This window comes from Daldinia vernicosa (genome assembly GCF_022497035.1).
Source record: "Daldinia vernicosa strain CBS 139.73 unplaced genomic scaffold F5Y00scaffold_12, whole genome shotgun sequence".
NCBI classification, from domain to species: domain Eukaryota; kingdom Fungi; phylum Ascomycota; class Sordariomycetes; order Xylariales; family Hypoxylaceae; genus Daldinia; species Daldinia vernicosa.
The window spans coordinates 655,627-679,262 of NW_025953928.1; the positions used below are offsets into that span (position 1 = coordinate 655,627).

The 23,636-nt window shown below is 47.5% G+C and overlaps 7 protein-coding genes across 7 annotated transcripts; 4 read left to right on the top strand and 3 right to left on the bottom strand.

The window, feature by feature from the left end:
• The first annotated feature begins 524 nt into the window (after positions 1-524).
• On the top strand, positions 525-2,311 carry F5Y00DRAFT_231580 (NUDIX hydrolase domain-like protein). The gene is made up of 2 exons (XM_048007041.1): positions 525-1,393; positions 1,448-2,311. Exons 1-2 carry the CDS (start codon positions 865-867, stop codon positions 2,143-2,145), a joined length of 1,227 nt encoding a protein of 408 aa, XP_047866978.1. The 5' UTR covers positions 525-864; the 3' UTR covers positions 2,146-2,311.
• Positions 2,312-2,608: 297 nt separating this feature from the next.
• F5Y00DRAFT_231582 (uncharacterized protein) lies at positions 2,609-3,132 on the top strand. Its single transcript, XM_048007042.1, has one exon. The coding sequence runs from the start codon at positions 2,647-2,649 to the stop codon at positions 2,821-2,823; it is 177 nt and encodes a 58-aa protein (XP_047866979.1). The 5' UTR covers positions 2,609-2,646; the 3' UTR covers positions 2,824-3,132.
• On the bottom strand, positions 3,133-4,236 carry F5Y00DRAFT_231583 (ribosomal protein L1p/L10e family protein). The gene is made up of 4 exons (XM_048007043.1): positions 4,071-4,236; positions 3,825-4,002; positions 3,567-3,760; positions 3,133-3,509 (listed from the first exon to the last, which is right to left on the bottom strand). The coding sequence occupies exons 1-4, from the start codon at positions 4,087-4,089 to the stop codon at positions 3,247-3,249; spliced, it is 654 nt and encodes a 217-aa protein (XP_047866980.1). The 5' UTR covers positions 4,090-4,236; the 3' UTR covers positions 3,133-3,246.
• A 2,091-nt stretch (positions 4,237-6,327) lies between these two features.
• F5Y00DRAFT_260070 (uncharacterized protein) lies at positions 6,328-7,823 on the top strand (the record flags this gene model as incomplete). Its single annotated transcript, XM_048010974.1, has 5 exons — positions 6,328-6,525; positions 6,581-6,693; positions 6,752-6,934; positions 6,996-7,314; positions 7,368-7,823. The coding sequence occupies 5 exons, from the start codon at positions 6,328-6,330 to the stop codon at positions 7,821-7,823; spliced, it is 1,269 nt and encodes a 422-aa protein (XP_047866981.1).
• A 2,718-nt stretch (positions 7,824-10,541) lies between these two features.
• Positions 10,542-12,231, bottom strand: F5Y00DRAFT_260071 (uncharacterized protein; the record flags this gene model as incomplete). The annotated part of the gene is made up of 3 exons (XM_048010975.1): positions 10,542-11,169; positions 11,220-11,459; positions 11,519-12,231. 3 exons carry the CDS (start codon positions 12,229-12,231, stop codon positions 10,542-10,544), a joined length of 1,581 nt encoding a protein of 526 aa, XP_047866982.1.
• Positions 12,232-15,347: 3,116 nt separating this feature from the next.
• On the bottom strand, positions 15,348-17,867 carry F5Y00DRAFT_25530 (uncharacterized protein). Its single transcript, XM_048010278.1, has 6 exons — positions 17,554-17,867; positions 17,070-17,290; positions 16,947-17,004; positions 16,646-16,865; positions 16,468-16,589; positions 15,348-16,412 (listed from the first exon to the last, which is right to left on the bottom strand). Exons 1-6 carry the CDS (start codon positions 17,700-17,702, stop codon positions 15,695-15,697), a joined length of 1,488 nt encoding a protein of 495 aa, XP_047866983.1. The 5' UTR covers positions 17,703-17,867; the 3' UTR covers positions 15,348-15,694.
• A 3,609-nt stretch (positions 17,868-21,476) lies between these two features.
• Positions 21,477-23,162, top strand: F5Y00DRAFT_25612 (uncharacterized protein). Its single transcript, XM_048010363.1, has 3 exons — positions 21,477-21,786; positions 21,847-21,909; positions 21,973-23,162. The coding sequence occupies exons 1-3, from the start codon at positions 21,719-21,721 to the stop codon at positions 22,883-22,885; spliced, it is 1,044 nt and encodes a 347-aa protein (XP_047866984.1). The 5' UTR covers positions 21,477-21,718; the 3' UTR covers positions 22,886-23,162.
• Positions 23,163-23,636: the final 474 nt, after the last annotated feature.

Below are 23,636 nucleotides of genomic sequence, written 5' to 3' on the forward strand. Positions count from 1 at the left end.
GCTACCGTTACACACCTAAAGTTGTCCCGGATCTCAGGCAAGAACTTCCCCGTAAACAAGATTTTAAGATCCTCGAAACAAATCCGCCCGATAGGTAGGTAGTCTTCACGTAGGTACTACTAGTGTATAATTGCCAGCATGGGTTTATATTATGTTGCTTAACACCTCTGAATTTAAAATGTTCAACTCGTGATTAACAAACAATTAGGAAATATATAAGCTGACAACATATTCACTTCAGGCTTTTGAAAACCACTTTACTTGCAACATCGGTACCTTACGTGTTCCTGCAGTTTAGGAGATAACTTGTGTGGACTTATGTATGTATGTGTAGCTGAGAACTCGGAGCCAATGGCAGGAAGGGGTAACATACTTTTCCCGCAAAACGCCGACCATCATTATCGACGAATTAGACCAACAGCTATCAAATTACTCATCCACAGACCGGGCTATCGCCATCGAGACGAAACCCCACTATACTATGTAATCGGGAGTCCTTTATGGTACATATCAGAAGAAACAACTCTGTATTACCAATCAACAGATACCTAACCAAGGACACACATCCCGCATAGAAAATAACGTATAATATTTAATAGTTACCAACTCCCCAAAATCCGGACAGACCCGTTATTATTTAGTTGTTACTTAAAAGGTTAACTAGAGTCTTCCTCGTGTTATTTCTTGTCGATGCCTATACCTAGGTATAATTACTCCCCTTATTAGTCTTTGAGTATATCCTGCGGGCTTCGTTAAAGAGCCCAACCCCAACCAACCCCACATCAGCAAGCCGTGCGAGCCTTCATTCGGCGTCTCCAACCTGAAACTCGCAACTCTCTCAACAATAAGAAACATTAAAGCGTAATGGGGCACCCGACTCCGGATCTCCCGGTTCTTGCTGAAGACGACTCGATGCTGTCGAGGAAATTCGGCCGCGAGGTTGCCAACTACTTTAGCGGCAGCCCATTGAACCGAATCTCATTTCTCAGGACCGATTATGGCTTTTTGCGCGCTGCCTTCGCTCACCCTAGCGCGGCATTTTTATTACTAGATAACTTGTCACCGCTTGCTAAAGACTACGCCAACTTATCCTATGTTACTAGAGATGTAGTAGTGCCGCTGACGGGAGAGGAGCCTTTCAAAGAGTCTGAGCAGGAACAGCTCAAAGATTTCAACTCGGCTATTACACAACCTGTAGTCCTGTTCCTCGGTATCGATGAAAAGAAGCCCGACTTCCAGTATCGTGATTACAAAGGCAAGCCATATTTTGCTGTCGATGTCACGCCTAAGGGTACCATCGAAGCCAAAGCTAAGAGTATCGTGGAAATCGTCAAGGCCACCGGTGTCTCTTTCATCGACGGAAGGAGGCTTCTAACTTTAAATGCCCCAGACGGTGCGTGCTAGCGTAATTCTATTCTACCAAGATAATGTGCTTATAATGAAATAGCGGCGATATTCGCAGAAGCTCGTGCTTTGCTTGACTGGAATAGCCGGAACCCGTTCTGCGGTGGCTGTGGTCAGCCAACTACGTCCATCAATGCCGGCTGGAAACGGTCCTGTCCACCGACAGACCTAGCAGGCGTTCCTGAAGGCGGTGCACCAAAGGAGAGAGCCGACTGCCCCACTCGGCATGGCATAAGCAACCTCTGTTTCCCGCGGACAGATCCCACCGTCATTATGGCTATAGTTTCGGCTGACGGCACCAAAATTCTTCTTGGTCGAAGCAATCGGTTTCCTCCATTTTGGTTCAGTACACTCGCAGGGTTCCTCGAGCCAGGCGAATCCATCGAGGAGGCGGTCCGACGCGAGACCTGGGAGGAGAGCGGCGTGACGGTAGGACGTGTCGTGATCCACAGTTCGCAGCCGTGGCCTTATCCCGCCAACTTAATGATTGGCGCGATCGGCCAGGCCACTCCTGGCGGCGAGACTATCCATCTTGGCCACGATGAGGAATTGACCGACGCCAGATGGTTCTCCTTCGACGAAGTAAGAGAAGGCATAGCGACTGGCGTCAGCGGTCTGGGAGACCCAGCTCCAGCTGGATACAGGGAGGGAGCTTTAAGATTACCTCCGCAGACAGCTATTGCTAACCAGCTGATCCAAGCGGTTCTAAACGGCTACCTAGGCGCGGTGCCCAAGATATAAGTGATCTCATAGAAGAACTAGACATAGACCATCTAAACTTGCAGCAGAGCGGAAGGGCAATAGACACATGCAGTTAGAGAATAGATACGGCGAGCTAGCTATTGACGAACTGATGAGCTGTATATAGATGTAACTAGTAAATTAAGTATAAAAGACCTTCAAGTAATACTTGCGTATTGGAGTTGGAGTCTCGTTTGATGTATCGGAAGCGATTAACCTGAGGTTATGTCTTGAGCTTCGCGCCTGTTTAACGAAACGGTACTTAGGTACATAACCTTTTAACCTTTAGTACCTGCCTGTGTACCTGTTATATCACGTGCAACCTCTGCAAACCTAGTGGGTCCATCCAATGGTTGGGTGGGCGTCGACGGTATGCGCCCCACCCCAAAAAGGCCTTTAAATATTTTCTCTGCGCGCTTCGCCTTTGGAAATTTTCTTCTTTTCCTTTCCTCATCATCAGTATGGGTTAAATCTACATCGTCAAATGTTTATTTAATTCAGATGGAGGCTCCACTACGGTGGCTTGCTGAGGGTTACAATTCTATTCTCTATGGGTTTCCTTCCGTTCCCGGCCTCCTTTATCAATTTGAAAACGCTCTTCCTAATCAGCCGCCGACGCCAGCTCTTCCTGGTTCGCGACTGTGGGGTGTTTGCTACATTTCCTGTCGAGATATTTAGTTCTGTGTTCGATTTTCGATTCTACGCAATTAATAGCGTCTGAACTATCTGAATTGAAAATAAATCATCGTAGCTGGCTAGGAATTGCCCTAAACATAGCCTGGAAGAAGACCACTGTAAAATTTTGTATAACGACAGCTTATCAAGCACAAGTGGATATCCAGGCGTGAAAAATTGGAAGGGTTCTCGAGGATTTTTCTACGGAAATGATCCACATGAGACCTTTTCCACAATCGTGACCTAGTTATCCCAGAACTACACACGGGATCACGAGATACACAATAAATTTCTTACGATCACAGAACAGAAATTTGGTCTGGGAGGTTCAGTTTATTTGTCCTATCTGAGCGCTGGGACTACAATCCCAAGTGCTAGCGCTACCAGTACTACGTCCTCCAGTGACTTGTTATACCGAAACAGCGTCTAGTAAAGGCGCTTGGGGGGAGACATGGTAGCCTTGATAGTCAAGCTACCGACGTTCTGCCAGCCCTTCTTCAGCAACGAAACAAGGTAGTTGATAGCCAACATGATGTTGCCGACAAGCTCATCCTGGGTCATGCCAACGTTTCCGACGGCGACACCCATGCAGAGAACCTTCTTGAGCTGGAACTTGATCGTAGACTTGACTTCGTTGATCTTGCCAGTGAGATCATCGGCGTGGGAGACAGGCGTAGGGAATTTACCAGCTGAAATCGAATCGTTAACTTATATCTCTGCCGAGTGATATACGGATTTTCACTTACCCTTGGACAGACCAGGACCCAAGAGACGAGGAATCTGCTTGATCAAAGCCTCAGAAGCAACGAAAGCATCGTACTTGCGAGCGAGCTTCTTGATAAGCTTCTTGTTCTTGTTGAGCTTCTTCAAGTCATCAGCAGACATAGCGTCGACACCACCGTGCTTGGCACGGTCAAGATCGTGCTGGTCACCCAAGATGCTATATCCCACATGTAAGCCTATGCTGATTTGACAATAGACAGGTTAGAGAGGGAATGTAATACCAGATGCTCATGTTAGGGCGAGGGATGGCAGGCAGCTTGATGGTGCCAGAGAAACGCTTGTCACGCTGAGGGTCATAGTTCTTGAGGCCGATTTGGAGTTCGACGGTCTCGAGGAAGTTCCGCTTCTTGACGTTCTGAGAATAGTCAAGCAGTTCGCTGACGTTGTTACGCACTCCGACTGTTGGCGGGGTAGAAGTGTTAGTATATTAACCCTTTTCACATTGGAATAATTTATAATTGACGTACCGACTGTGATTTTCGACATGATGACAGTCTTCCAATAGAGGGGCTCTAATGGTGAGGATTACTGCGTAAGTTGGTGTTTGAAAATTAGAAAAGCGACGCTGCTACGAAACTGCGAAAGTGGGAGGATTTTAAATTTTGTGATTTTGCGAACTTTTGTGGGCTACCCATCGAATAAAAGCGGGGACTATTAAGTCCGAAACACAGGTACAGACCTCTCCAGTCACTTCCATATCGGTATGTAATCGCATTTCGTGCATAACCCAATTATGTATCAATGCGGATTGAGGTTACTTCCGATTGCATGTCGCATCCATTACAAGAATTCGCTTCTCAACGTCATTCTCGGGAAGAGCTTGCGAAATGATTTCTCTCTCAACTTTAGTCACCTGCTATACATCGTACATAACATACGGTAATACAACAGCAACCTTACATTTTCAGCTTAAGGAGTCAACTCTTTCTCCAGGCCCTGCGCAGTACTAAATTCTGTAGCCGAGAGGCGCTGTTTGAAAGGCCAATCGAGTTTTAGGATTCGTGCCCCTACGCCGTGAAGACTGTAGACTTAGACGACCACGAGAACGCCATTGTTACCTCTCATGAAACATGAGTGTGCGCCAACTTTATTTACGTCGTATGCTAGGTATTACAATGCCGGTCTTACGTTGGTACGGGGTCTGTACGATTTCTTTTCAATGCGTTTTCGGATCGACGGTACTGCTTGATCTGGGTCTATCGTAATCGTTTTTAAGCCTTATGGCTAGGTAGCCTTATGACTGGCTTTGTGATTATTCGCCGAGGGCCTATGAACTCGACCGACCTCATATCCCAGCTGTATCTCGCACCTATTAGAGCCAGTTCGACCAACCGCTTTCGGGTTTATTACTTTACCACAGCTCAACTGCTTAAGGACAGTCTAGGCATACATCTGTCAATATGCTCCTGTGCAGATATTAAAAGTCCGTGTTACTTCTTGTATGACTCGAAAATCCATCATCCGACAGATCTCTGTTACGAAATACCGAATTGGCGAAAGTTCGAGCTATCACTTACGGGTGTTCTACCAACCGATGATCTGTTGGTTAACAGTTATCGATCTAAGGGGGTGGAATAATGGTGACGTGAAATTCTGCAGCCCTCCCTCCTGCGGTGCAACATCCATAGGTATGCGCGCTCTCGGGGACCATGGAGGTGATCACTTTCCATACTCTGAATGCCTTACCAAACGCCACTCAGCTCTGGTCCACCGTTGGATCGTATGAGATCCCGAACGGACCAATCTTGTTAAGATTATCTAAGTAAAGGTGTGGTACCATCTCGCAACCTAAACGGGAGAGCCGAGTCTAAACGCATCCGCGCGGCTCTCCGTCGACGGCGTCCCTATCTATCAATATGTGTGAATTCTGCACTCATTTCAACATAGGTATTCTTGAGTTCCGTGAGATGTATAGTTGATATTGATCTAGGTAATCCACGGGCACATGGACGAAAGTATGTGAAACATATATCACCCATGGGTTAAATCTTCGACTATTAAATCAAAGATACCTATGCCATGTTCTGGGTATCGCCTGTTTACTGATCTTGATACTTGATAAGCGCCCCTTTGGCTGACATGGGTCTCGGCATGCAAGCCATAAGCGACCTGCATCCATCTACCCATATGCAGGCTCTTTACACTATCTCCTTCTCCCCAGATGGTATCTTTCGGCCCCCGTGTGGTGGGGGCTGAAGCCATCTATGGGCTAATATGGGAAAAGTATGAACACTCATAACTGCCTCGGACCGTTTCCAAGTGAAAGAAATGTCTGGGATGTTCCGACGACCCTTATCGTCATCGAGGATCTCATCCGCAGGTACGTAGCAATATCAAAACTTAACAATAGCAACTATTTATCTACATTTAGTAAGTTCATATTGACGTCTTCTCTTATGTCCAGGTCGTAGAATGTTCAACACCATTCGAAATAACGGATCATATATGCTGTTCTAACATCTTCTTAGTCCGGGGATTGGCCCAGACGATATTCACCCACATAATGTAGCGTGTTGGGCTTGGATTCCTTGCATTGAGAAGTTGGACATCATAAGAACCCTACATCTTCATCTTGAAGTCGGTCGACTGAAGGCGGCTCGGAGCTTCGTTGGTCAAGGCTACCACTTATCCCCAGGAGGGCATTGTACGTCACCGTGAAAGCTTTTTATGAGCACATCTCTCGAGGTATCCTGTAGCTCGAACCAAAGAGAGTGCAAATACAAGATGCGACTACCTCCCATCACGGTTCTCACTAGCCGTTCAACACAACACCACGGACCAGAGACAAAAGGACACCTTGGAATGATTGTTGGTATCATACTTACCAGCGTGGTCACGATTACTTTAACCATTCGTTTGTATACCCGTAAGTGGTTAACTCGGGGGTTCGGGCTTGATGATGTCTTCATTATACTCGCATATGTATGTCGGAGCTTTAATGACACTATAGTCCATTTCGCTCACTGATATTCGGTAGTTCCCTTGCACCGCATTAACTTTAATCGGCATTATAACTGAGGAGAAGCTTCAGTTGAATCATCACAACAGGAATAAGGAATCAGATTTCTCTATTGGTGACCTACAAATAATGTAAACCCCCTTCCACTTCCAATATAGTAAACATGGGTGTGAGCTAAACGCATACTAGTTTCGCCAGCCAAATCCTCTTCGACTTAGCAACTAGCTTAACCAAACTATCGATACTCATCCTTCTCTATCGGCTCACAACTGCGGCGAGGGATCGTGATGTGACTATTGCCGTATTGATACTAATAGGGGTTATTGGCGTCAACTGCTTCGTCTTCATCCTTGTCAGCTTTCTCCAATGCATGTACGTTTACTAGTACAAAGGGAATGACCTGATACTTATATCTAACTACCTAATGTATTAGACCTCTGTCAGCCGTTTGGGATTATTCGATCCAGCCACAATACTGTATCGATCGGACTGCTCATATTCTCGCAGCTGGTATTATCAATACTATCACCGACTGGGTCGTCGTGCTCCTACCTATCTGGGTGGCCCTTGGGTTAAAATTGCCTATCAGGCAAGTCGGTATAGTTATCTTCCTATTCGGGCTCGGTATTCTCGCAAGTTCTGCAGGGGTAGCGAGGAGCTACTATACGTGGATTTTGGTTTTTCATCCCGATGATGCTAAGAGTCGCCGGGATGCCTGGCTTGCCGGTATTATTGAATTGAATCTTGGTATAGTATGGGAATAGTCAGGTTTATATGTTTAAGCTCTCGCTAATACGATAACAAGACATGTGCTTCTATTCCGGCTACGAAGCCATTTTTCGCAACCTATCTCCCAGGGATATTCAAGTCTTTACGACAACGTAGTCCTATGACAGTCAGGGATAGAATATCGCTGGTACATTCGTCTTTTACGACCTTTATTGACCAGCCGTCCTCGCCATCATCACCTCTTCTTCTACGGCACATGACACTATTACCTCCAAGTCATCAACACATCAACCTCAATAAACCATTACCTCCTATTATACCTCCCCGACATGTCGATCTCGAGATGCAATCGGAACCCGAAGCAGAGTTGAATACATCCCACCACTCACCACAAATACCCCCTCGTAGCTATTACAGGGCCGATATATCACCAAGGAACTTGCAACCGAGAGATTGGATCTTCATCATGTATCAAGCGAGTAATGACCTGGGGCTTATCCAGCAGATACCAAATCGTGCCGAATTGGCTTGATTCATACTAACAGTCACGCTATATGCGGATTATTTCCAATATTATTAACGGTATTTAAGAGGCGTTAAGGTTGCTATTATGGAAGTATTCGCTCCCGCTCATTGAGGCCGAGATTTCCCCTTTCCCAGGTTCAAGGCCAGACGTGGCAGGTCGGCTTAATTTAGGAAATACCCATCGCTTACGTCTAGGCATAGGTCATCTACACTCGTTTCCTGTCGCCCATCACTCTCATCTACTAGGCGTTTAGGAGGGGAAAGGGGTGTAACGTAAGATCGTGATTGGAGTTTGAAGGTGTGTGTAGCCATAGTCCAGGGGGTTAGGTACTCGGCTCTGTAAACAACCTACTCGCTCTACTCTAGAAGGATTCGGTGCGTGAAATGGAGTTCGAGCTGGTAGGAGTCCTTTCACTGCTCTCCTCGCTTGCGGCTATTGATGGACTATTAGCGAGAGCAAGTTTTCCATAACGTGCTTTACATGGCTTCAAGTAATCAATGTCTCTATGGTCATCGTATTACATATACCTCGGTGATCAACGGCCGGAGGATCAGAATTCGGTAAAATCATCCTTATTTGCGACTTGGATAATTCTATAGGCACACGAACAGCTACGACAAGCCCATGTCGTAAGGCCTATCTTTTGAGAGCTCTTTATAGTATACCTAGATTTATCATCTTTATATCACTTTGAGACGTTAATATGCCTAGGAAGCATTGTATAATGCGTAGTTCAGTTTCACCTGACTAAAGTCACACTACGTCCTATGAATCACCGAGCTTTCGATATATCCCCTTCATGTTATAGAACGTCTAGATCACAAGCATAAGCACCCAGTGTCGTCACTACTATCCCCTAATATTTCTGTGGCTAACCGACTTTCTCTTGTGACCAGATCGATATTAGGCTTGTTAGAAAAGAAAAAGAATCGGAGACTATAAGAGTGCCTTGCACCTGTAACTCACTCTGTCTCGAAGCATAACCTCTTCGATTATAATCTAAGGTCGCCATATTGACTTATACGTTCACATGAAATCGAGGCACGAAGCTTGCCTACCGATATTGATATTGCATAATTGCTCATTGTACTACCCAACCCGTCGATTTTGGGGCACTCTCTACCAACTATACTACAAAACGTGATAAATACGCAACGACACAACTTAAGAAGCGAAGCCCACTGCCTACGTTACAACCGAAACCTCATAAACCTACTCTAGCGTGATACATCTCGAGTCGCTAAACGAACCAACAAGCCAAGGTGTTACCCCGTCTCCAAGTTCCGCCTACCTATCCCCATGTCCTACCTCGCACCTGCGACACCGCACGGGTTCCCACTTCCGTACCCCATCCATCCCATACACTCTTCTCACAAGCCACATCGACACCTATTAATAGACCTCGTACGAGATACGAGATATCTATATTGTCAAAACCCCCATCTCCGCATCTCCGCTGCCTAGAGCGCCACCTTCGCTATCGAGATATCGCGAATCGGCCTTGATTTTATATAGATGCCTGCTAGATAAGTCAAGTACTAGGAATCATGCCCGTAGAAGCCATGCGCATCTATACCCGTGACCACATTGCCAAGTACTGCATTCTTGTGTAAAGTTAAGACGTGAATTCGGTTCCCACTGCGGTCCCTGTGGTAAGAATATATACAATACAGAGTCAGGTATTCTAGCGCCATGACAAGTAGAGCCAGGGCCTACGTGAATTAGGTATTTGTTAGCGATGGACGCAGAGCTATCAACTCGCCGCACGGGGCTAGCTATGCTATCCTATTTAAAACCTCATTAGATAACTAGCTAAAACGTTCTACCCTAGTCATACAGTATACTACTACATAAGTTACACGATACCCTCACTCTTCAGCGACCCCTGATACGGCGCTACGCGCCGTTGCCCTTTACTGGTGAGCCTCTCCGAGGCTTACCACAGCCACCAACACGGCTGTGCAAGATCCCGTATGGACCGTAACAGTATTCTTCAAGGGCTTAGTAGTCTACATTTCACTCCTCGCTCTTTCTCCAGGGATAACCACAATCTTTGAAATGTCCACGAGACGGAAGACTACAAAGGGAACATTTTTATCAAGGCTATGGACGATAGTCGTTCTTCGACTGCTAACAAAAACACCTAAAACTATCAAACTTCTAAATATAGCTCTGCTATTCTAGATTGAACACCCCACGACACCATATCGAGTGCCATCTATTTTAGGTCGCCTGTACCAAATAATAACCTCCTCTATCGCCATCTTGTGGCTATAGATCTTCAACGATCGACCATCGCGGCGACGGTTACTTGGATCTTCACCGTAGCCGCAATGGTCATCATGCCCTCTCGTGGCATATCCTCATCTTCTCAGGCATATACATCCTGGATCAACTCTCGCCATCCTTTGGCATATCCTTGGTTTCAGGTTTCAATCCGGGAACTCTACAATCAATGAGAGGCAGCGCCGGAATCCCTTGGGTCCCAATGCCGGATTTGGCTTAGAGCGTGGTTTTCCACGTATTCCTCACGGAGCCTGGCTAGGCTCCGTCGCGGTCTCCTGACCGGCGGAAGTAAAAATAAAATTGGAAGTCTGCACTTGCAAATTCCTTGGCTTGTAAAAACACCCATGGTCCGCAAGTCTCACTAGTGCTGCGAGATATTAGGTTAGCTATATTGAGCGAAAAAACATCGTGGGAGTTATCATCACATACTTTCTTCACTTAGCGAGAGTGGTGTCCGTGAGATCGCCTGTACGAGTCTTGGGTGCTAGACCCTTTGTTGGAAGACAGCAACTTCTGGGAGATCTTTCCCATGGCTGCCAAGTGATCCCTGGCCTCAGAGATGTTTTGCAGGTAATCAAAAGCATCCGGGACGTTGAATTCCTGGAGATATGTCTGTAGAGCCTTGTGGTGCTGGTACCATTCATCTACCATGGGTTGCTCGGCGGCTCTCATGGCTGCCTCTGCTGCCTGGGCATATCTGGAAGCATGCTTGCGGCTGCTGGTGCTATCTACGGAATCCTTGCTCTTGCGCTTCCGGCCCTTGGCCGAATGCGCGGAAGAGCCGTGTCCGGACGGAGGGGATCCACTGACGGCATTAAGAGAATTTCCATTGTCATTGTGGACGCGTCTCATATGGTCCTTTAGGTTCCACTGGCGCGGGAATCCATTTCCAGGAACAGCACGGTCACATCCATCGTATGTGCAGAGGTAGGGCTTGTCACCGTGGCCATGCATAGCATGAGCTTCGCGCTCATGTCGGAGGAGACATGCGGTAGAGGAGAATCGGGCATTCTCGCAAGATTCGATCTTGCATCGGTATGGCTTCAAGTGCGAGTCGACAAATTTGCTATACTTGGGTTAGATTTGCAGACGCGACTAAGATAATTAGGGACTAACTCGTAGTTGCACTTGAGCTTCTCGGGCTTGTGGTTGCAGCTGGACTGGCCCTCAAATGGGCAGTGAAACAGCCCGTCGGTTTGCGGGTAGGCGTTCTTGTACAAGGGGTGATCCCGAGCAGAAGACTCACCGTCACCGCTGGAACGGCGCGAGAAAGCGGGAGGCAATGCAAACATATCGTCTGGCAAGATAACTCCATTGGGGTCCTCTGTGGTCATCAAGCCCATCTGGCGATCGAGGCTAATGACGTTCTCTACGTCAGAGTGTTTCCAAATATCATAGCACATTGTTCAACATACCTTGGCGAAATGCCATCCATAATAGGCGAAGAGTCAACAGTTCGCGTGGGAGAAGCATCCATAGGAACAGACCACGCATCCTCACCGGGACCGGGGGTAGAAATCCGAGATTCAACAGGGCTGAGAGAGCTCCATGTAGTAGCAGCAGGAGAGTTCCCGAGGTTAGCCTCGAAATTCAGCTGCATTTGAGTTGGGTCGATGTGCTGTTGCGCCATTCCTGAGGAGAGAACAGCGGGAGAGTATGGAAGTCCATCCGCGGATAAGCTTACACTCATGGGAAGCGTTGGGTAGAACATCTGAGAAGATACTGAATGGGTATCTGAATCCTGGAGGAGATATGCATCCATCTGTGGATTACCTGCCATGTCAAAATTCGACATGTGAGAGACTTGAGGTAGTCTCGGCCGGCTCTTGTGAGCAGAGGGCTTAATTGTTCTGTTCTTGTGGCTGCTAGAGGAGCTTCGCGAGCTAATCCTCCGCATGGGCTCTGTGGCGTGAGCTTGGGCCTGCTCCGCGGCAATCCATTTGCTGGTCATGTCTTCCACGGCTTCATTTGGGTCCTGTCTGGGAGTAACTTGTCCATATGAAAAATGGAAATCCTCTTCTCCATTGAAGTTCTGTGTTCCTTCAGCTGTTGTGTCCCATACTGAACTATGGAGGTCTGCATGTCCCGTTTGAGAATAAAGAAAAGATCCGCTGGAATTGGCAAGCATATTTCCTTGGGAAAAAGAGCTATAGTCACTGAGGTTGAGGTTAGTGTTCTGTATTCCACTAGCCGGTGGTGAAAATCACGAAGATGTGCCCCAAAATCAAGTACAAATGAAATACTTTCAGCATGGCACAACTTTGTTCCTGTTGTCGCGATATCGGTTAGTTTTTCAACACCTTCGGCTTGAGTAGGGGGCAATGTGTACAAACCAGACTGAAGTGTCGTGTGTAAACTAGGAATCCAAAACAGGACCCAAAGAAAACGACAAGAGAGAAAATGCAATCCCGAGATGGATAATCCAAGTTGTAAAAACACACTGGCCTAAACAGTAAACTGAGAAAGCATATGTAGAAAAGACAAGAAAGGAAATCCGGCTAGATAAAAACCAGGGGAATTCCAGATCGAAGTGCCTATTAGAGCACGAAGAGTTTGATGTTAGTTACACAAACACGCGATCAATCAGATATGAGCCGATCGAGTCGGCATGCAATGGCATACGTACTGTAGTCGAGAAAGCAACAAGATGTGCAAATCCAGATGTTGGCAATCCCTTTGGTGAATAGGCTAGGTGTATACCCTAGGGTCCTGGTAAAAGCGACATCGCAACTAATACTGCTCCTTAACGGGATCCTAGAAGAGAAAGAAATCCTTGGTTCAAGTCGAAATGTCGTTCATCCTATGATCAAATCCGAGATCCAGAGTACAAGTCAAGCGTTGCCCGATACTACCACTGAATGTGCGAAGCAACGCAGCAGAAACGAGAGCGTCCACTCGTGAAGAACCAGAGTTGTTGCTGAAGTGTCCGAAGGTAAAGTATGACTAGAAAATCCATTGATCCGCACTAAAAATTCCTGGGCAAAGTCCGTAAAGCTCGAAGATCAATTCACAACTGGTCCATGGGATGGGGTCCTATCCGGGTCTGGTAACAATGCAATACTTTTCACTGGTGTCCTTGGAAGTCTATCCTGGGGTTGTTGTCTGTTGTCACAAATGTTCTTCGCGGGCGATACTCACCGTATGTTTAATGAGAGCTGATCTCTGATAATATCTGATCCATCTGAGAGACGTGGAGTGGTCAAGCTTAGACAATACAAGTACTGCCTATGCTACTCGCGAAGAGCCTCAGATATTGTCCTCGGTTTGAATCCTGGAAAGATTGTCCTCCGGCATCCATCTGGCTCCATTTCCTTGAAGATCCTGTCCCGGAATTGTCCTGTCCTGTCCTGTCCTGGAAACGGAATATCCTGGGTCATATCCTGGCAGAGCACGAAGCGAAGCACTTGCGAGTAAAATGAAAAAGCAATGCGTACACGACTTTCGAGCAACATGATTATTCAGACAAAAGAAAGCAAACCCCAATACTCCGGCAATAGAAAAGAAAAAAACAATGCAATATACCTCGCAGGAGTGTGGACGTCATCCATGTCTAAAGATGAGTTGAAGCCTGACATGTTGTCCTGGCGGGAAGCAACCATGGCTGACATTGAATCCTTTGTGGGATGAAACGAGTAACAGGCTCTCCGGATGATCCCTATGAATCCTGTGGCAAAACACTGGGGGACACGGAGCAGCAGTGAGACTGGTTTCTCAACTGAACTGGTCTGAACTGAACTGGATACAGTTTTCTCTGTCGACGGAGAGGTGTTGCAACAGTCGATCCTAAGGGGTTAATAACCACGGCCTGATGGGGTACTGATGGGTTGTCCTGTGGTGGGGGGGACTGTGGAAGATGTCTTGGGTATAGCAACAACAAAAAATAAGCCACGGGATGATGAGAGTGGTGATAATGGGTCTCGGTTGGGCAGAAACGTCAGGTCTTTGGGCTGGAAAATAGGAGTGAAGAATGGATGTTGGGCAGAGAGAGGGGACATTCGGGTTTTATTGTTGTGCCATAGGCAAGACTGATGGATGGGGTTGGCCAACGCACAAGAAATGATAGGATGACACGATGCCAGGGTGTCGTGCTTCATCGACGCCGTTGGCCGTCGTCGACCTACCACCCTGGGCATTGGCGCCGGGATAGAAATCAGCGAAGCCAGCAAAATCCAGCAAAAAGTAGAGAAAAGCAGGGAAAATGTTTCATGGGGGTGCAGATTGTTATCGACCCCGCTCCAAAACCTGCAGGATGAGTTCCACGAACATGAAGTTGATTGGTGAATTATGGGCCATTTGCCTGGTTACTGACCTGTTTCTGGCAGACTACTGGCTGACCGCTGCTGCAACTGCTACATAATAATTTCCCTCCACCTTCCTTCAATGTCTTTTTCCCATGTCCACTGAGAAACTGCGCTGGCCGTGACGACTGCATTCGTAATAGGTTCGCAGGGCTCGGTCCGTAACCATGTGGGGACCCTGAATGTTGTCGACAGTCTATTGAGCGTATCTTATGCGCCGTGACGACATTTGACGAGGGGATGTCCCGTCGCTGAAGCAGGCCAGCGCATCACTGCATAGCACCGCATCGTTCCGCATCTCTACTGGCACGAGCCATGCGCCAGTCGCGGAAATTTGTGTAATATTCAGCCGTCTTCTTAAAACCCTCATTGCCAGCACTGCACCATCAATATTGTTGTGTGCATCAGCTCAGCTGGCTTTCGTTCGGATTCTCGGCGAGCAGAAAAAAAAAAGCGACAGACCTGAGATGTACGTAAGTGCAATTTGCGCCTGTTTCGCATTGGAAATTATCGACGATGAATAGTCGGTGAGCACAGAGCAAGAGAAAAATGAAGCAGAAAAAATTTGAAAGAAAAAATTTTACGTGTGGTTGTCTCATCTAGCACCAATCAAAAACCAATGGTGTCGAATGCATTAATTGGATTAATTGGATTAATTGGCGCTAAATGGATACTATTAGTCGTCCTTAAGCCCTGACTTCCAGGTTGTCATGTATGACAATTGACAATTGACGACGATTTCCATTCAAGCTGGTCCCTTGAGAATAGTTGATTTGCTGCTGTCTGCTTTGCTGGTCCTATTCGATCCGCTATTCGATCCGCACTGACAAATTGCTATCCGCACCATCCGACCGAAAAATTGGTAATATTTTCTTTCCGCTGCAGTCCCCATCCCATACTCACCATGTAGTATCAAGACAATCTGAATTCTGAATTCACCAACCGCCGCGTCTGCATCAACGGTTGTTATCGGAAGCAAGAGGGGAGAGGATGCTTCAGTCGTACTTATTGCGTAGGGATGCAGTTTGGGGACAGGCTGACAGCTAGGCCGGCTTTCGGGTTGATGAGATGTTTCTCAATTCCCCGACGGGTCCGATCGTGACGGCTTCAGTCTTTGCTCGATGCGGTAGTGCCTGTTCGGTGTTATCGTGCCCTACGGGTTTGTAAAAGGGGGTATTAACATATTATTCGATATTCGACCCGAGTCAGGCGCGATGCTATATACAGACAGTACCATTCCGGTATTTCATTATGCCAGACACATTTATACGAGCAAGCCAGATCTTCATCTTCTCACCAGCAATTCATAGCCCTTTGATATTCGACGTTCTTCCCGCTGTACCATTTGCAGGATGCTTTTTCGCTTTCCCAGACAGCCTCTTCCCACACTGCCTTTAGTTCCGTCTCTCCGTCAAAGTCGTCCTCCCAGGCGAAGAGCCTTAGTGTCGACCTGGCCGCTTCCCAATTCTTGATCTTTAGCACGCGGCTCACGAGGTTAATCTTGTCCAAATATACGTCCCGGTACACCTTCATCTGTTTCCTCTCGAGATCATCACTGGTCTTAGCCGCCATTGTGGCACACGCACCAAACATGGCAGACCAAAACCAGAGCGACTGACTATATTGGCCCGTCTGCATGGGCGTTTCGGTGCGGCAGACGTCCGCAAGTAACTGCTCGATGAACCAATTAAGTATGAATGAATCAACCGTGCCTTCGCGTATGATTACGTAGAGATAGAAGTAGCACGCTATGAACCCAGATCTACTAATATCGACTGATCTGAGAAGCGATAAGGCGTTACTATCGCTTACTCGAGAGTGAGGTGCCTTTCTCGCTAGGATTTCTGAGAGCGGCTCTTCCGAATCGTACGAGCTACCCAACATTCGCAGGCTATAGATTGGCCGGAGTGCAACTCGGAGCAGTGATATTATCACGGACTGATGTACCAGGTCTGTTCGGCTAATGTCGAGGATATCCCAAACGGGGCGGCTGGAAACGCTTCTGGCTGCCCTATGAGGGTACGTCAGCCTTAACCACTGACACGGACAAGGCTGATTATACGCACATCAGGATCATTCGTTGAAGCAAGCCCATCTTCCTAGGACGTCTGTCTTGGCCTTGTAATTCTTTAATTTTCGCGAGCCCGCGTAGATGAGATGATACGGCGTCGACAGACCCTAAGGCATTCTAAAAGTTATTAGTAGGCTGAGTGAAGCCATCCTTCTCCTGGGAATGGCACGTACTTCGACCAGAGCGAGGCTTGAGACGGCTGCTATTGTGCCATCGTGGACAGCAGCGTCCGGATTCCTTAGCTGGTCCGTGACGAATCGTATCGCCTGCAGCTTGTGATAGAGGTAAGGGACTCGGAAGTGCTCGACATCACCGGTGCACCATGCCCAATGCAGGGCAGTCATTAACAACGCAGCATGAAGGAATCCGGGATGCGACAAGGCTTTGTGCACGCTAGGCATATACGAGTCAGGCCGAATCTCTCGAGCATCAAGCAGCTCCGCCCCACAGGCATGTCCGTGGTCATCTACTTACATGAATGAATCCGCACTTCTTTCGACCCGCGTCTTGTACAGTACCCTTGTATTTGCGACTGGGCATCGACGACTAGTTAGTCTCCGCTATCACGCCTCGCCGAACACGATCGAGATCACTCACAGAGTTGGAATAACGAGCGTGACTTGTGGGGCATGTCGTATGAGGTTCCTAGGAATGGGTCTTTGAAAGAAGCGTCTACCAAGGCCAGGCAAGGTTCGGTAGATTCGTGAGGCTCTCTAGATCCTGCCCTTGATCCGGACCCATGCCCGGGCTCCGGGGTGCTAGACTCAGCATCTCCGTCCGGATAACCACATTCTCCACCATGTCGAAGACAGTATGTGCTACAATACAGTCAGCCTCACTGGAAAGCGCCTCGCGATGGATTTTACCAGTGCGGTATGACGGAGACGAGGCTGCGTATAGGTAGGCAAAAGAAAAATTTTGGCTAGGCGTACGTGAAGAAAGAATCTGCGGGTAATAGACGCCAAGTAACGCTTCCTGGTTGGTGTTGGGCACCAATGACATGCACGATTTGCGGCGACTTTATATGTATACGCATTATACAATCCCGCGCCGCAAACGGAGTACCATATCAGGAACTTACCATAGTGGTTTTCTCTCGTCGCACCGGATGTGCTTTGTCTTGCATGTGGAACAGCCGTTTCTTGACCTGCGATGAAACTTGCGTTGACGTTGGCGCCGGATTGTGGGAGCTGATGGAGCTGATGGAGCTGATTCAGCCATCGTATTCATGCGAAGTTCGTAAGGCCAAAGGGAGTATCACGAGGAAAGGAGAATATGCGCGGTCATAAAACATAGCTTTGTGTGACCCTTTCTCGTCTCAATATATGATTAACTGCGGGCGATGATTTCATTGAACCATTCCCCATCTTGCCATCTTCCGTCGAATCCTACCCTCAAGTGGTATTGTATTTCCAGAAAGACCCACTGTCACCGCTCAACTACGCTACGGCTCGATCCCGTTGGGTCAGTGCTCAGCCTAGATTCTTATTAATCAATGTTGGTGTACGTAAGATTACATACATTAGCTACTGTAGCTACGAAGCTCAGCTTACAGGTTACATAACACCACCACACGATACTTGATTAAGGAGATGGAGATATCAATTCAAAATACATTGCTCACATAATTCCCGGTCTCATTCTACAGGTTCGTTTCTGTAGTCGATGGACGCAAAATGTTCTTGGCTGAAGAATTCAATCGATATCAAAACGAGCGTGGGTTTATTAATAGAATTTAACGTCTATAACACTCCCGGGCCTGCGGGCGGGCAGGCAGACGTTTTCTAAATTTATGGGGCCGGGGATTCCCCACATCTTGATTGGTAGCTGATAACTTACCTAATGTAAGGGCGGTACTCCTTACAAGATATTAAACAAGTATTGTAGGTCGTAGGTATGATACTATGAACAGTGCTTGAGCTGAGAAGCCAACGTGAATACTCAACTTGGAAGAGTATCATACTGATCAAGTTGTATTTAACCTACCTCCTATAACAAGGCTAGCGCAACCGTTGAAGGGGTCTTTCGACGTAGTCGATGCTTTAGTAAGATGGCAAAATGCTACTCTCTGCTATATCCGGCTTTACTTACGGCCCATAGCCTCCTATTGCTTCTTCCAAGCCTGTCACCTGTCAAGATGATCGAAGCCAATCATCTCATAGTTAAGGGTCAGAAATGTAACTATTACCAGGATCTAGCTATATGCCATTATATCACATATTGCAATTGTTACAAAAGAAGCAGAATTCCTTCAGCTGACATACCGCGTAAGTCGTGGACGAAGAGGCTCGGCATGTTATTCGACCCAAAGGACGTGTTACTACCACGTGTGAGCAGGTATTATTCTGCATTTAACATGCCGGATGGCTGCTTGCAATATTTTATACTTCCCGACTGTTACACACCTCTTCACTTCTTCGTTGCTACCTTGCCACACTTGCCGTCTTACTACTTCGCCCAAATATAAGCCGCCTTTTATGAATGAGATAGTAGCAGATACATCGGCCAAGTTTAGAACTAGCTAGGACTACCCAGGTACGGAGTTGAAGCTATCTGCAACTGAGAGCCTTCGCATAATGCCAAGCCAATATCTTTCCCTTAACTGGGAAGTTGTGGGCAGTAGGAGACGGCTTAAGAGACGGCAATGCGAGAAACCCTTTCTTAACCGACACTAATGGGCAACACCGGTTTCCAATGGATAACCAGTCAGCCTTCCTACATTCTCGAGTCTACATTCTCGAGTCTTTCCAGATCCTATATAGGGCTGACACAGCGTGACTGGCCAATTATATTTCATGGGTACCGCTCGTCCCAAGCACGACAAGATCATTCATCACACGCTACAATCTCACGCACCTTAACTATCCTTTCTCTGGAACACATCCGAGAGCTATGTATGTCGGGATCCATATACCCTAGTGGGGCGCATGTCAACGTACGACATGATCCAATCTAATCGACCTGTCATGATACAAGGGCAGAGAGATAGATCAAAAGGCTACTATACGTTCCCAGAGTTATAAGCGATATGGAAGAGCATAAGATCGTGCCCATTTCTTCAGACCCAAGTTTTGTTTCCCCATCTTGGCGCATGGTTCTGTATAATTCCTTGAGAGATATGGCTTTTATTTACATTGAGGCCTTCACATGCGCAGTGGGTTTTATGTTGGTTGTAGAGGTGGTGGTGTAAGACGGGTGAAGAGCAAGTCTAAACAGGTTTTAGTTAGGTACCTCTCTTACAAGCGACCCGGGCATATCCCGATACCCGTATTTAACAACTAAAGCACTGTGATTTAGCTGCGTCTAGCGCTGTTTTATAGTTGAGAAAATCAACTAAATTATATCCCTAGATGCCTCTTAAGGAAACAGAAATAGCGGACCATGATATGTAGTGGACTACGGAGGCCCACGGGGTACCTATGCGACCAGGATATATGGTCAATGCGTTCTATAAGTTCCAATTCTTCATCTCGATATGATCTTATCTCCATCAACTTCTTAAACCAACCGCAACATCTAAATAAGTGGTAAAAATACCACAGTAATTGATCTCGTCGCGATCCGATCCCACCCTACATACCCCATAGTCCCCGATAACCCATAGTTCTACATTAATAAATCCCAATAATCGTAGAGTCTAGGCATTACTATGAAATGACGATAACTATACCAAGGTGTGGGATCCGAATACGTGGTAAGTGGTCGGCGAGCCAACTCACATGCTCGCAGCACCGCTCGCAGAGAAGCACACGTCGCCTCTTTGTTTTTTTTTTTTTTTTCTGTTGCTCTTCTCATACGCTTGCTTTTCGTACTTATGGATGCATATTCGCGTTCCGGACCTCCTCCTTTCGGCGAGCTACAATACAATTACCATAGGACAATACATCCGTAAACTCTGGATAGGAATGCCCCGGGCAGCAACGTATGTACCTGCACTGCACCATACATACCATACCTTAGTAGGTTGGGGTTGGGCTGTTGCGCTCGTGCAACGCTTTTCTGCCCAATCTAGTCAGATAGTCCGCCTCGGGGGGTCACCGCTATTCGTTCACCAGGAATTTCCCTGCAATAGTCTAGGCTAATACCCCTTCAGATACTGCAGATACTTGCAGATACTTGTAGATACTGCAGAAAAGGACTGCAGTCTTTGGGCAACAAGACGGACAAGCAGGAACGAGAGGGACACTCTGGAGTCTGGACACTCTGGATACTTTGGACACTTCTTTTTAGTTCTCAGCTGCCCAATGCTGCCCTACCGTGATTGGGCTGCAACAGCCAATTACGGCTTTTCTTCCATTCCGCCGTCTGAGTGGCCGATCTAGGTACCATGTGTTATTATTATCATGGTTTGGAGACGGCGCTTTCTGTTGAACGCTCGCACGTCCGCACTATAGGCAGGGTGTTCCTAAACATTCGTAGCTATTCTTTTCGAGCCCCGTCATCTGGCTTATAATTCTATCAAACTGCTTCGTTGGTCGATCTTGACTAATTAAGGATTGGTCGATTCGTCCGGCCCCGTATCGAATCGGTGGTCGACGCCCGAGACGGCACCTACACTATACCCCCATCCCCAACTAACTTCCATCGCAGCGCGTGAGATCCGCCTTGAACCTACGTTGCAGCCCCATTGTTTGAAGTTAGAGCTGGGGCGAGCCCCTTGATATCGGTTCTGGGGACTGCCCTGCTCGGCGCGCCTCGTCACCCAGGATTCAGGAATTACAACTTTAATCCGTTCGCGGTGGCGAAATTCGACAGACCTCATTATAGCATAAATTGTCCACGCCCCGGACCTCAAGCTTAAAGACACAATTATATCGAGGGTTTACCTTCTCCGGAATAAGGTGAAGATATTCCATACTGCCTTGAGGTTTCATCTATACTGGAGCATGCGATATTCCCTTCGCATCCGGGTCTATGTTGTCCTCCCGAGGTTGCTACCGAATCCGCCGAGCCACTTGACTCCCATTTCCTTTCCCGGCCAGCAGCGCACCTGCTATTCACCGCTCCAGAACCGAACCAGTCTAATCTGCAAAGGACATCCGCCGTGGATCTTGGGGACCCAGACTTAGAATCTGTGTTTAAAAAAAAGGGTATTTCTGGGGCCCTTCTTCTAGAGAGCCAGGCGTATATCGCCGGGATTTTAGCTTCTACCGGAGCTAGTGCAGTTCTTATTTTATCTCACAATCTCTCCGCCCCGTCGGCCACGTTTTTTTTTCTTTGTCCCCCCCAAAGAAGTTGTGAGGATCATGGCCCATCAGGAAGTAGCCTACCGAACTTCTGCCATGTCGAACGGATCCTGGAATTCCTCCCGCAGGTGCGATCATTGAATCATGTTATCGGTCTCTGTTATTGCGGTCAAGCTGACTTCCTCAAGCGTCATGTATAGTGACAGCATATATCCAGGTAGCACCCGTGAGAACGGGTACTCAAGCTCAAGGTAAGGGCGAATGAGCAACCCCCCTTATTTTGTAGACTATGGGAATAACACTGGCTTCCGAAGTGTGATATACCCGTCCGGGTGCGGTTCAGCATACAGTTCGCAAGCCAATGTGTCGATGATGGGGACCAGTGGTCCAGTCGGCCGGCACCAGTCTGCATACTCTTCCTCGCCGGTTTACATCTCGAGAGCGCAGTCCGGGCCGTACGGAGCTTCTTCCGCAGGAGCGTATGGTTCGTACAATAGCACAGGCTCGCAGGGTTGGGACGGACCGAGCAGATACTCCCCAACGGATTCTGTTGATGATATTATTGCGTCTCCCAGTTTATCGGATTATGCCTTGGATAATAATGGCGGAAGTTCTGCGCCAGCAGCAAAGTCTAAGAGCAGTGGCAAGAGCCGTCCTCAGAGACGACCTTCTAATAGAGACGAGTTCGATGGACCTCACCAGTACCTAGCGAGGCCCCCGCCGGATTATGTGGCTATGCAGGAGAGGGAGCTTCCTCATCTCCCTACAAATCTTTTGGTGCAAGAACAGGATAGTGTCCTGACGCAAGTCAACGATCGACTCTCGCAGTGCGCGTTCGACTTTGTTGCAAAATACCAGTTTCCAATTCCTTTGACCCAGGATATGAGGCCAGTCGAGAGACCACATGATAGAGAATGGACCGAATGGGTTTACTTACTCAAGCGCCTCGCGACCAAGAGGCGAATCCCCGCCCGGGTCCTCTATAACGGGCAGATCAAGCAGTTTGTGACAATTCTGGAAAATTCGTTGGAGATGCGGCATGCTGCAAAGCATCAGTCGCGCCCGCTGAAGGATGACCGGAACATCCTCCAACTGATCAGTGCCGGTATCCAGGTTGCGAAGATTCTTAAGGACGCAGCCGCGATGGATTACCTGGACAGACTATACGTTTCAACCGAGCAACAGATTCAGGAACGAAGCGCTGCGGCGTCAGCACGTTTCCGCTGAAGGACACCACTTACTCACTTACTCACACACACCATTGGAATTATAAACCGATGATAACAACGTTTTAATCTCGAAGCTTTTCAGCGACAGAGACTTGCCCTCAGGGCCATTTGGGCAATGCCTGGGTTTGCCCCCGAATGATATGTTCACACAAAGATATGTACGAGACCACTGATACGTGGGATGAAATGACTCATGATTTCTTATGATTTACTGTCTTCGTCGACAGCATAGGGCTGTATGCGGATGGGAGGCTTTGTCTTGCGTTTCGAGGCGCGATACGGTAGTGTCTGATTCAGTTCCTGGAGCGGCAATCTCAAGAATGTTTTTTTTTTACCGAGTGGGATAGACTTGTCTCATTTTCAAGGCAGCGAACGAACAAGCAAAGCATGGTATGGTGATGTACTGTTATCTGCTTTTTATTTTCATTTTTTTATTTTATGTTTTTTCTTCCTAACGCGACTAAGCTAGATGGGATTCTTGTCTTTCACAATGCTTTCGGGTGGTAGTTTTTGGGCGGCCAAGTCAGAAATACCATAGCTGGGATTGGACGAATGAACATTTTTGTTGCGTTATTGGGCACAAAGTACCTAACCTATGGAAGAATTTGGGTCGAAGAGTCGCACGTCTTATGCGTCAGATCTCTCTCGCCCAACTGTGCAAATATGCGGTGGCTTCAATATAATTCGGGCGCACACCCCCTGCAGTCATACCAACTTGGAAATCTTTCTGCCTCAGGCAGATTCTCAGG

Coding starts and splice junctions, on each gene's coding strand:
- F5Y00DRAFT_25530 (XM_048010278.1), bottom strand. CDS start 17,702: ATGAATACGATGGCTGAATCAGCTCCATCAGCTCCATCAGCTCCCACA. Junction 17,291..17,553: donor GACGAGAGAAAACCACTATG/GTAAGTTCCTGA, acceptor ACTGTATTGTAG/CACATACTGTCTTCGACATG. Junction 16,590..16,645: donor CAAGCCTCGCTCTGGTCGAA/GTACGTGCCATT, acceptor AATAACTTTTAG/AATGCCTTAGGGTCTGTCGA.
- F5Y00DRAFT_231580 (XM_048007041.1), top strand. CDS start 865: ATGGGGCACCCGACTCCGGATCTCCCGGTTCTTGCTGAAGACGACTCG. Junction 1,394..1,447: donor AACTTTAAATGCCCCAGACG/GTGCGTGCTAGC, acceptor ATAATGAAATAG/CGGCGATATTCGCAGAAGCT.
- F5Y00DRAFT_231582 (XM_048007042.1), top strand. CDS start 2,647: ATGGAGGCTCCACTACGGTGGCTTGCTGAGGGTTACAATTCTATTCTC.
- F5Y00DRAFT_25612 (XM_048010363.1), top strand. CDS start 21,719: ATGGCCCATCAGGAAGTAGCCTACCGAACTTCTGCCATGTCGAACGGA. Junction 21,787..21,846: donor TCCTGGAATTCCTCCCGCAG/GTGCGATCATTG, acceptor GACTTCCTCAAG/CGTCATGTATAGTGACAGCA. Junction 21,910..21,972: donor AACGGGTACTCAAGCTCAAG/GTAAGGGCGAAT, acceptor TGGCTTCCGAAG/TGTGATATACCCGTCCGGGT.
- F5Y00DRAFT_231583 (XM_048007043.1), bottom strand. Junction 3,761..3,824: donor CGCCCTAACATGAGCATCTG/GTATTACATTCC, acceptor TGTGGGATATAG/CATCTTGGGTGACCAGCACG. Junction 3,510..3,566: donor GGGTCCTGGTCTGTCCAAGG/GTAAGTGAAAAT, acceptor ATTCGATTTCAG/CTGGTAAATTCCCTACGCCT.